Here is a 12,209-nt window from a genome sequence, read left to right on the forward strand (position 1 = left end):
TCAATATGTTCTCTTTACTAGCTGGTCCCTTTTGTTCAGTTCAGGCCTCAGCAAAATGATGTAGCATTTGGGGAAAAAGATAAAAGCCAGTAGCCCAGCACTAGAAGCTAAGATGGAGAAGATCTCCACAGCCACCATATATTTCCCTTTGGTGCTCAAGTAGGTAGGAACAAAAGACAACCAAACACTGCAGAACAACAACATGCTGAAGGTGATAAACTTGGCCTCATTAAAGCTGTCTGGCAACTTCCTGGCAAGGAAAGCCACAATGAAGCTGATGATGGACAGAAGTCCCATGTTGCCGAGAACAAGATAAAACATGAAGACAGACCCTTGGTTACATTCTGCTATAATCTCCCTAGTCAGGGACTGCATGTCAAAATCCGGGAATGGAGGAGAGGTTCCTAACCATATTGCACAAATGCCTGCTTGAAGATGAGAGCAGGAAAGGACAAGGGAGATGGACAGTCTTTTCCCTACCCACTTTCTCCTAGTAGACCCTGGCTCTTTGGCCATGAAAGCTAGGACCACTGTGATGGTTTTGGCCAACAGGCAAGAAATAGCAACCGAGAAAATGATGCTGAAGGCCGGTTGTCGAAGAAGACAGGTCGACTTCTCAGGTCGACCAATGAAGAGGAAAACACAAAGGAAGGAGAGCAGCAGGGAGATGAGGAGAGTGTAGGAGAGACTGCAGTTGTTGGCTTTGACAATGGGTGTGTTGTGATACCTCATGAAAGTCCCAAGCACAAAAACTGTGATGCAAGACAAGGAAAGAGCAAAAATGGCCAAAATGGTGCCCAAAAGTTCTTCATAAGACAAGAAAGTGATCACTTTGGGAAGGCATAAATCCTGTTCATCATTTGTATAATGATCTTCTGGACATTGATCACAGACATCCATATCTGGAAAAGAAAATGTGCAGATCTGGACAAGATGTGTATTACTTTTATTTTAGAGGGGAAAACCCTTATACACTGCTTTTCTTGTCACAGGGTGCTATAAGGTAACTGCCATGTGTGTGTGTGGGGGGAGAATACAGAACCTTGGCTCCCATTAACTGACACCATTTCTAATTCAAATTTAAGCAACTCATATTCCAGTCAATAGAATCCGAACCAATACAGTCACCCAGTCCTGGATGTTTTTAGAAATAGCCAACCCTTAATGCATTTTTAAGTACTTGGAAACTTTCTTTAGAAATCAAATCTTTAATCAATGGTCATTATTAGAAAATCCTGAATGAACGGCTCTTACCCTTCTGTTTTGAAATCTTCCCTTCTGTACATGGAAGGCAATCATAGCAACAAAATGGCTTCCCTTCCTTCTTTGCTCTTCTATAACCTGGCTGACAATTGTTATTACACAATGAAAGAGGCAGTGCCTGTTCAAAATGAATGAATAGATTGCATTAACTTCCAAACACAGATTTTGGGAATTAGTACATAAAGCACTGGAGCCTCTTTCAACTTATTTGATTTGGTTTAAACCATTAAACTGTGGGGATAGGTATGCTGGCATTTGGTCACAGCCTCGATACCCTTCTTTGGGCTTGTGAGAGCCACAATATCATTCCTTCATGTTTTCTTGATCATTAAAGTGAGTAGACGAGAGTGGATGCAGCAGAAATAGCCATAGTCAGCTCTGAACCACAAACAGTACAATGGCTAGTATTTTGTCTGGCATAGCAGGTTTTGTAGCTGCAGGAAACCTAAATCCTGACATAGCTGAACAGATAGGTGAAGTGCCAAGCTATCATCAGCAAGAAAGCCAGTGCCAAAGGAAGAAGCCACATAATGTCTGCAGGAGCAACCACGTCAACCAAAACCTCCCTGGAGTGGCAGAAGTAGTTAGATTTTCAGGAAAGACTCCTGAATTCTTGTGTAAAGTAGAATGAAACCATTCCTTGAGAACAAAAATGGACCATACTTACATGTGGTAAATAATTTCTGAATAACCCATTCTGCATAACAGATGGTGGCAGGGAACTTTGGAACCTGGGAGCTTTGGCCAGATTGGCTTTTTATCTTCTAAGGCATTGTGAAGCATAGTGGGGTAGGAAGAGGGCAACACAAGCCCTGTGCCCCTGATAGTATCCCACTGATTGGTCTACAGTGAAGACATGCATTATGTCTTAACTGTATAGCTTAACTGATTATTATATTTAGTAGTAGCGGTGGTGTTGGTGGCAGTAGAAGTAGCAGCAGCAGTAGAAGAAGAAGTAATAGTAGTAGGTGAATCCCATCATTAACTGGGCAAAGTCATTTTTAGGCAGGCTTTGTCGGTGGCTGGTCTCCCCTTGGACCATTTTGGTTCACACACCCTTAGGATCAGGAGCATTTCTGTAGTGGCCACTGAGGGGAACATGCTTTAAGGCAGATCATTATATGGTCATCTCAGGCCTATTAAGTCACATGTCAAAAGGGGTCTTAATTAGTTTATGCAGCTACACACACACCCCGACTGTGTCTGATTGTAATTTCTTTATCTTCTCCTCAGTCTGGATTGTGTGTCAGAGCATTCCCTTCTGGGCTTCACAGCACCGCAAAGATCCTCTCCTGGGCTTCTGGAGGGGAGTTGATATATACTGGGCTTGTCATAGTACAAGAGTCGGGATGCCATGTTGCCTGGTTGCTTGGGTGACCCTGTGGAGTCTGGAGAAGGGTGTGGTCCCTCCTCTGAGGATTTTGTTCCTTTTAGGAGACAGTGGGGGTGAGAAGGGCCCAGGCTAGTTGGATCCCAGTGGGGTTGAGAGGGCAAGGCAGGGAGAGTTGCAGGAAACAGCTCTAGGGAGACAGCTAGGTTGGGTGGGACAGGAAACAGGAAACAAGGTCGGGAAGGGGGTGGGGCTGGAAGTAGGCTTTAAGCTCTGTCAGCTCTGCACTGGGGTATTTAAAGACATGGCAGCCAATGACGAGGAGCTGCTTGTGAGCATGGGAGCCAGGAACTCTCCAGGAGAGGGACCTGGCTGAATGCAGCAAGCCAGGAGGAGGACTCTGGTGACAAGCTTACCTCCTCCCGTGGCTGTTCCTGAGGCTGACCTTTTGAGGGTTACTCCAGTCATTCTGGAGTTCAAGAAGGGCTAGAAGCCCACCCTTGTTGTCCTCTGGGAGTCTGACAACAAGCTCAGTGGAGTGATCTTGTGCCTGCCATGGAACACTCCCTGTCCTGGTTTTCTGGCTTTGTATCTTGGAGAAAATGTTTTGGCCCAAGCTTCCAGTTGGCAGTGTTCCAGTTGGCAGTCCTTCATTGCAAGGGTCTTATAAATGAGGTCATGGGCTTATGCCCTAGGACTGTTCTCGCTATCGTAGAGATGTTACCTTGCATCAATTGGCCAGTTGACTCAGATGTGACTGCTCTTAATCAATCCGGGAGGAAGATGAATGCTGTGGTGGCCAAGATACTTTGCGGGCATGGGGATGTTTTCATTTGACAACCTGAATGACTCTTTGTGCGAAGTGAATTTTTTGGTCCTGAGAGCATTCATGTGTCCCAGCTGAGCCAGTCTGAAGGCAGGCATTGCTCTTGTTTTGTCATGGCATCTGAGTGGCGGGTCAGATGCTGTTCAGTTGCATGTCTTCCTGTGGCGGCAGAAGCTCGGGGCAGCTGGGGTTTAAATTTAGTAGTTGTCCCCCCCCGCTTTTTTCCATTTGGGGGGCTTCCCATTCCAATAATGGGAGTCACCCTTATCTTTTTACACTTTCTGTCAATTTTACAGAGGTGTGTGCTGGGGATAGGCCTTGTTTGCTCCAGCTCCCCTGTCCCCTCATACCCTGGCTCTCAGTGGTGCATCACCTGGCAAAATAAGTATTTATCTGCATCAGACACCAAGGTGAGTCTCACGACAAGCAAAAATCAGCTAGGAAAGCCTAGCCCGATTTTTGCTGGCCGTGTAAACCACCGAGCTCGCAGGAGTCCCGCTAACTTGGGCTCTACAACCGTGTGTTGCTGCAGTGTGGCTCCGCACCATGGCAACACTCAAGTAGACCCCCAACCGTGAATGTAAAAATCAGCCTCCTGGCTTGGGGGTCTCTGAAGCATGCTCTATGCACTTGCAGAGTCGTGGGACCCGCCTCACCATGTTACATTAACCGGTCGTGGGACCCGCCTCACCATTTTACATTAACGTACATTTCCATTGTTGCAAGTCTCCTGCAATGGGTATTCAGAGGCACTGTGCCTCTGAGGCTGGAGTTAGCCTATAGCCACCAGACATAGTTAATCTGTATCTGAGAAATATCTTCTGCTTCTCTTATGTATAATGCTGTTTTTGAATTATTGAATGGATTATGTTTGGAACAATAACAGTTAAAATCTGTTCCATATCAAATGACAAAACTCTGACAATAATTAGCCTGGGTAGCAAATAACTCCTTGAACATTCAGGAAATAAAACTATTTTGAAATGTTCTGCAGACCTACCTGGTTAAACCTGCTGGGCCACACAAGGGTATCCTCAGAAATGGTGAACGCTTTGTCTGGGGGAGCATGTGGGTCTGCTCTTCCAATTTTGACTCGAAGGAAAGACTTGTTTGGGAATGTGATCCAGTTGATAACATCAAATCTGCCCACCAATTCTCCATTTTTGTCAAAAGAAACCGTTTCCTCAGCATTATTGTTAAATGAGACTCTTCTCAAGAAGTGAAAGAGCTAAAAACAAAGCAACAAGAATGGAAAGGAGCTGCAACAATGATTAGCAAACATAGCTTTTTGGATGATCATCGTTCAAATAAGGTCTCATGTGGTCCTTTAAAAGCTTTATGCTGGATAATATTTGTGGTCGTAATTATACTAATTAAGTGCATAGGAATGCTATAGCTGTTGCAGCAGCAGCTGCTGCTACTGCTGATATGTGAACTGACATCTTCTAGAGTTTCATAGGCAAAATCTTCTGATCTTACAGGTATTGTCTAAAATGGACATTGGGAAGAAACAATGTTCTGCAGTGCATTACCAAAGTAATAGTAACCACCACCACCCCACAGATTAATCGGTCTTGAGTCAATATAGCAAGGAAGTAATATGTATGCTGAGTTTATCATTTATTTTGCTCATGTGACACCTGGGGGTGATTCTAAGGATTGCCCTGAGCAAGCAGGGAGTGTGCAAGGGGAAGACTGCTTTCCACTTACCTTCCCTCCAGATGACCAAGCAGGTCAGCTTCGGTGTGCCTTCCGCATGGACAGCCCTGCTCCATGTTGCTCCCATGAAGCACGGAGCAGGGCAGAGGGATCTGGCATCCCTGAATCCAATGTGCGGCACATGCTCTAAGCACCTGTCTCTGTGATTAAGGGTCAAGAGCACCCTTAACGTCAGCTAAAAGTCAGATTTATTAAGGGGATTAGGCAGGAGGTTAGGGTGGTCGTGAGAAAATCTTCATCATGTGGCAGAAGCAAATGTTTCTTTAAAAAGTAGAACTGAGCTGAAATGTCCAGACAGAATTTGACCATTCCATTTGTGGGGTTTTCAGATCAGAGGTATTTAAGGGAACTTTCAGGGGGCACATGAGATGTCAGTTTTCCCAAACGTGTTTAAGATCTCCTTCGGAGGCCATCCTCTGAGTGCCGTTGCCAAATGAGGTGAGGTGGGTGGCTACTAGGTAGAAGGACATCTTGGTATTTGCACCCCATGTATGGAATAGTCTCCCACTGACCCATGAGGTTCACCTGGCTTCATCATTTTGTTCCTTTAGACACCAGGTATAAACACCTTTTTGTTCACTTTTAAATTTTGACTTTTAAATGAACTTTTTGGAACAGATTTTAAAAGAATTGCTTTGTATTATATTTTGTATCACCCCCCCCCCTTTATTTTGGAGCTGGGTCTCATGATCAGTGAGACCCAGTTTCAGGAGCTGAGCGGGCTAAGCCTGCTCACTGTGCTCACGATTGGGGAGGGAGTCCTGGACGGCCAGATCAGCTGCCCACACGATTGCTGGCTCCGTGATGGAGCCAGCGGGGGCTGGGGAGCACGGGGGCTGTGTGGCCCCCGGAAGCTCCGGTATGCCCTGTGCAAGCACGCAGGGCATACTGGGGAGAACCCGGAAGCTGGGAGGTGGCTTTTTGCCTCCCCTCCAGGGGTCTACTCATGGTATGACTGCACCACGGAGCTGCCCCGCTGCTACTCACAATCGGGAAGCCTGGGTTTGTGGAGTGCTCGCTCCGCAAACCCGGGCTTCATGGAGGGCTACTAAAGCGGGATAGCTGCTTGTAAGCCACCGGGCTCGCCTGTGAGCCCCGTAGTTTACATGATCAGGCAAAATCAGGCTAGGCTCCCCAGCCCGATTTTGCCGGATCGTGAGAATAGCCCGTGTGTGTGTGTGTGTGTGTGTGTGTGTGTGTGTGAATTTCATGTTTAGTGTTGTGTTGTAAGCACCCAGAGAACCATTTTTACGCGGCAGTTAACCAATGAAGTTTATTATTATAATTTGTTTTTATTCTCATTTCCAGTCTCACACATCTCCCATAGAATGAATGCCAGAAGCATAGCACTTAACTCTCTTTGGTTTCAGCATGGTGCTACATGATATCTATTTATTCTCATCAGGGGCGTAGCTAGCCCGCTGGTGGCCTGTGTGCGGCCGCGGCGGGCGCCCCGATAGCCCCACCCCCTGCTTCTGACATCAGACGCAGGGGATAGCCACGCCCCCGCGTCTGACGTCAGATGCAGGGGGAGTGGTCTGGCTCCCGAACGGAGCCTTGAGGCTCCGTTCAGGAGAAGCAGCTTAATTGCCAAAGGGGCCATGCGGCCCCTTCGGCAGTTAGACAAAGGCTGGTGCTGCGTTCGCAGGGAAGAGCAGGGAAGAGCCGCTGCAGGGAAGAGCCGCTTCTGGGCTGCGTTGTGAATGCAGCACCATTCTCAGCACCAGCCTTTGTTTAGCTCTCGAAGGGGCTGCATGGTCCCCGCTCGGGAGCTAAACTCCCGCCCCCGCGTCTGATGTCAGACGCGGGGTGTGTGTGAGGTCCGCTAATGGCAGCTCCTGATTAGGCGCGGCTCGGGTTCTTTGAACCCGTTCGTGCAATTATAGCTATGCCCCTGATTCTCATTTCTAATCTCACACATCTCCCATAGAATGAATGCCAGAAGCCTAGCCCTTAACTCTGTTTGGTTTCAGCATGGTACTACATGATATCTACATGGTGCTACTTCATCATAATTTCTGCATCCACTCTAGGGAGGACGAATGAGAGGAGAAATGACCACTGTCAGCTCCTGGGCTCCTGGAAACAAAAAATATGATCTGAAGGGGGTTTAGGGGCTATTTCCCATCCCCATACAACCCCTCCCCCATCTCAAAACAAAAATTTCAAGACGACTTCAGGCTTTTGCAAAACCTAAAATTGCTCAGGCTAGCCATGTGGGGGAAAGATCCCTGGTCTGAGTGAGCACCCTCCCCACTCCCCCTTCCCTCCAAAGCCATGTTTTTTTCTTCTGTTAACCAATCATGGAAAATTAGAACAAATAATGTACATTAAACAGCTTGCCCAGTCTAACCCATATACATCTACATATTGTACTACAAGACATGTAATATTGTGTTATAGTTTTCTGGCAGAACCAGGGGTGTAGCTATAATTGAGCAGATGTGTTCAAAGAACCCAGGGTCCCCAGCTCCTGAGGCGCTCCCAGCTACACTTCTCCTAATTTTCTTCATTATCTCCCTCACTCCAAAGGTCCACCGGGGAGAGGGGTGAACACGGTCCTCCTCCCCTAGCAATGCCCCTGGGCATATCGCAAATAATCCAGTGTGTTCTGAGGCACCAGGGGGTAGGCTGAAAATTGGAACCTTACAAGGGATCTAGCATTTTGATGCCAAAACTATAGCTTTTTTTATCCAAGCGGGGTGGGTGGGTGGGTGGGATTTCTTGACAACCTAAATGCTGATGTTCCTAGGCGCAGAGGCAGCTGAGCCAGCAGAGCAGTGGCCTGGGTCTGGCCCCACCCGGAGGCCCCTTTGACAACGTCCCATGCATGTCATGTCCTGTGCCGAGGGCATGCCTGAACCCTGAAGGAATCCTTTCCCCACCCATGAGCCAGCGCTTGCCCGTCTTTTTCAGGCAGTGTTTGCTCCCTGAAAGCATCTGTTCCCCTTTCTCTTCCTCCAGACAGGGTGAGAAAGTGAGAATAGATGCTTTCAGGCAGCAAGTACTGCCTGAAATGTCAGGGAAGTGCTCGCTTGGGCTCTTCAGAGCAAAAGGTCACACACAAAGGGGGTGTGGCCTCGAGCTCCGAAGATCCCAAGCAAGCGCTTCCCTGTCATTTCAGGACAGGCAAGCGCTGGCTCGGGGCTCTTAGTAGTCCAGGCGTCGGCAGGGGGAGTTCGTTAGGGGCTCGCCTGGAACCTGAGCCACGCCCCCTGGGGGCTTCAGTGGCCCCTACCATTGGTGGCCTGGGGTCTTTGAACCTGTTTGCACACTGGTGGCTCTGCCCCTGGATGTTCCACCCTAAGCCCTTATGTTCCACCCAGAATGAGTGTGAGTTCTCCTCCCTTCTGTCCTTAGGAGGTTACCTGCCATGGTTGAAGATTCCAAAGTCTCCATTCCCCTCCATGAATCACTGTTCTGTGCCTGGAAATGGATGAATGCATGGCATGCAAAGCATGTGCCACAGCATAGACAGCATTGTAGAGGCTATAACTGTGACCAGTCATGCGCATTTCAAACACAGACCTGGGGAGAGTCTCCAGTTTCTCCTCCCCAGTGCAGACTTCTTCAGTCTTCTCATCTGCCTCTGAGCTGGGGAACACACAATTAAATGCCTGTTCCCAGAAATCCTTGAGAAGGCCATCTCCTTTTTCCTTAGCAGGGGTTCTTATCTGTAGAAAGGTCTGGAATCCTAATATATCCTCTGAGTGAATTGCGAAGGATAAAGCACCATGGAGGAAGTCTAGATCCGATCCTCTTTGAATGGGAAATGATGCAAAATCCATCTCGGCTGTCATAATCCACACTTTACCTTTTTCACTCCAATGTTGGCCCTCAAATGCTAACAACGGAAAAGCAGTTCTCAAATATATTATGGTGTGAATTTCACCATGTAAGACCACTGCATTGGCTGTACTTTCCATGGCTGTATGGAATATTCCAGTGAGCTCGACCATCATGTTATAAACCTGATCGGAAAAATTTATTGCTGGTAATTTCTTAATGAAGTCAAAGCATATACCACTCCGTGAAAACATCAGAAGCATGTTCTGCAAAAATATATCAGTGATAACAGGGACATGCATCACCCCAATCCATTTCCACCTGAAATGTAGAAGTAGTTGAAGGATTCCCCATTGTTGACTGGTTGCATTTGGAAAAGTCCAGTGAGAGAAAACAACTTTGGCTTTGTCGTTTGTTTCTGGAGCAGAATTATAGGAGAGCTAAATAGAGCAAAACGATGGAAGAATTGAAGAAAGAAGATGATAATTAATAATTAATAATAATAATAATAATAATGAACAAGAGATGATAATAATAATAATAATTAATAATAGAGATACAGCAAGACATATTTGCAAAGAAAAAAAATTTAGGGTTGAAAAATACATTTCAAATGCACATGACATTTGTTGAAAGCCCTAGTCATACACTGAGGAGGTTCCCACGATCACTGGAAACTGCCAGAGAGTGTTAAGCGGGAAGAACAGGCTTAGCCTGAGCTTCCTGCAGATGAGCACCAGCAGAGCCCTGAGCAGCCGGATCAGCTGCCCACATGACTGCCGGCTCCGTTACGGAGCCGGCAGTGGCTGCAGGGATCGGGGGCACTCTTTCTGCTATCCTGGGCTTAAGGGAGGGTAACTTTAGCGGGTTACCAACTTTGGTGAGACCAGGCTTGGCTGTGAGCCCGGTGGTTCTCACCCGCTGGCGAAATCGGGCTAAGCTCCCTTAGCCCGATTTCACCCAAACGTGAGAATCGCCTCAGTATGTTGAACTCTCATACAACTGTTTCGTGTACACAGTACAGTTATTCACATGTTATCTACACTTCCTATTTGCACCATGCATTTGAGAGACCTGTACTAAGGTTCTCTTTTTCAATGAACACAGTTACAGTCATTCACAGGAAAATGTATACAAATGTACGGACATATTTACACCCTTACAACTTAATGGGGCCATGCACATGACCTTCTGTGCGTGGATGGGCAGAGGAAAGGCTTCACAAACCTTGCTTCTCCCCAAGTGACCTATCACTGCTTGTGAGGAGCAAGCTCTGCGCTCCTACACAATCAGCCCTGCTCCATGCAGCACAGTGCAGTGTGGATCTGAAGCCAGGACTCTTGTGCTAGCCTCCAGGAATCCCACAATGCAAAGTGCATTGAGTGTGGTGCTTTGGGTTTCTCCCCCAAGAGATGGGCATTCTAGGCATCCATCACTGGGACTGTGTGGGTGGCAAGCAGCCCATGTGGTCACACAATCCCTTAGCCTGGGTTAACGGCTGGGCTTCAGTACTGGGTTTGGTGTTGCGGCAGCACCAGGATCTGCATGGATCCCAGCAGTTCTCACGGCTGCTCGTGGGAACTTGGCTGCTCATGAGAACAGCCTCAGTGTCTGGATAGGGCTCAACTGAAATCCATATCTGTTTAGGTTTTCAGTAAGTTTGATCCAGGGGGATACAGAGTGCTCACAGTTTCTGTGACTGTGATCAAATGTTAGAGGCACAGTGCTTGGATATATGCTGATTTAAGATATTTTCTTTTCATTCTCTTTCTACAATAGGGGACCCATGACTCTCCGAAGCAGAGGGAATCTGAGGCACATGTGGACAGGAGCTGGACGATCACTGAGTTTGGAGATCTTTAAAAGTGATGTAATCAGTAGATGTTTAAAGATTGTGTAATCACATACAGAGCCACAGACAGGTCAGAATTCTTACCCCTGACCCATTGTTCACAGACAAATGTTGTGCAACTCATGCTTAAACAGCTTTTGTCTGAAAAGGGAAGCCCCATATCTGTAATGGTGGGCACTTCTGTGATCATGAAGCTGGATGATCTAACCTCTAAGCAGCAGGTTGCAAAGGTCCAAAGAAAGCTCCATGGCTTCCATCTAATAACATAAAACATTCCCTTACCTTCTTTTCATATCACGTTCTGAAACCTTTTTATAAATAAATAGTGATATTGAACTGTAATTTGAAGTGTTCATTGTACTGTATTTACCTGAATAGGAGGCAAATCTGAATGTAGCATGATGACTTAAAAGACAGCTATACCTGTATTTACCAAAGAGAAAGAGGACTCTCAATCGAAGATGACCCGCCGACCACTACTTGTATTTAACAGGAAAGAACTGGAGGGAAATATGGTACTTTATACTCTCCTGCATCAGTCTCAACAATGTTCATTTTGCTTCTGTGCGTATAATTGTTGTCCTCAAATGTGGTCATTTAAAAAATACTTGATTTAATTTTACAGTCTGACTGGTTACTTTCATTACAAAAGACACATGAAGGAAGCCAATGTAGGAAACCAGCCTAAAAAAGATCAAACTTATATCTTCACTGTGATGTTCATTAATAAGACACGGAATACGGATATGATGTATATTTATATTCCGCTTTTTAACTAAAGTTCCCAAAGTGGTTTACATATAGAAACATGGAAGCCATATTTACATGCACAAGCACAGAAGAAATGGTACTGCATCTTTCCATGAGTACGAAAACGAGGATGCTCTCTGCTCTCATATTACAGGCAATGCATATGAAAAATCAAAAACCATCTCTCTGATAACTTTTGCATGTACAACGGAAGCACTGAGATTATTTTCCTTGCTCAGGAGTTAACCTCTAAGCAGCATGCAGATTGTGCTTCTCTATTGCAATCAAACTTCTTTCTTTCTCCAGCTCAAATTTTTAAACTTCCATGTGTCCAACTTACTTGTGGAATCTTGTAGATGTTCAGAATGGCTGCCATATCAAGAGAGATGCTAGTGTAAGGTCCCCCAATGATGGCCATCTGATTGTTCTGGGCATCACACACATAGTTAGGGATCAATTTTCCCCACGTGGAGAGAAATTCCATAGAGTCTTGGAAGGTCAATCTCTGACTAAAATAGTTATCAGATATCTTGAAACCCAGTGTGACATTGGGTAAAAGCTGGGGGGTTTTATTGATCTCCTTGACAGCAAATGCCAAGGCCAGGATATGCTGGTAGTTCTGAGTCACCATCCTGCAAAGATATTTACTTGTTGTGTTACGGTGCATTTTCCCACATTCAGAA

The 12,209-nt window shown here is 46.2% G+C and overlaps 1 protein-coding gene across 1 annotated transcript; it reads right to left on the minus strand.

Annotated features, from left to right (window-relative positions):
- LOC128329741 (vomeronasal type-2 receptor 26-like) lies at positions 1 to 5,608 on the minus strand. Its single transcript, XM_053261354.1, has 3 exons — positions 5,525 to 5,608; positions 1,255 to 1,381; positions 1 to 902 (listed from the first exon to the last, which is right to left on the minus strand). Exons 1-3 carry the CDS (start codon positions 5,606 to 5,608, stop codon positions 1 to 3), a joined length of 1,113 nt encoding a protein of 370 aa, XP_053117329.1.
- Positions 5,609 to 12,209: the final 6,601 nt, after the last annotated feature.

The sequence above is a fragment of the Hemicordylus capensis genome, chromosome 6 (assembly GCF_027244095.1).
Source record: "Hemicordylus capensis ecotype Gifberg chromosome 6, rHemCap1.1.pri, whole genome shotgun sequence".
NCBI lineage: Eukaryota > Metazoa > Chordata > Lepidosauria > Squamata > Cordylidae > Hemicordylus > Hemicordylus capensis.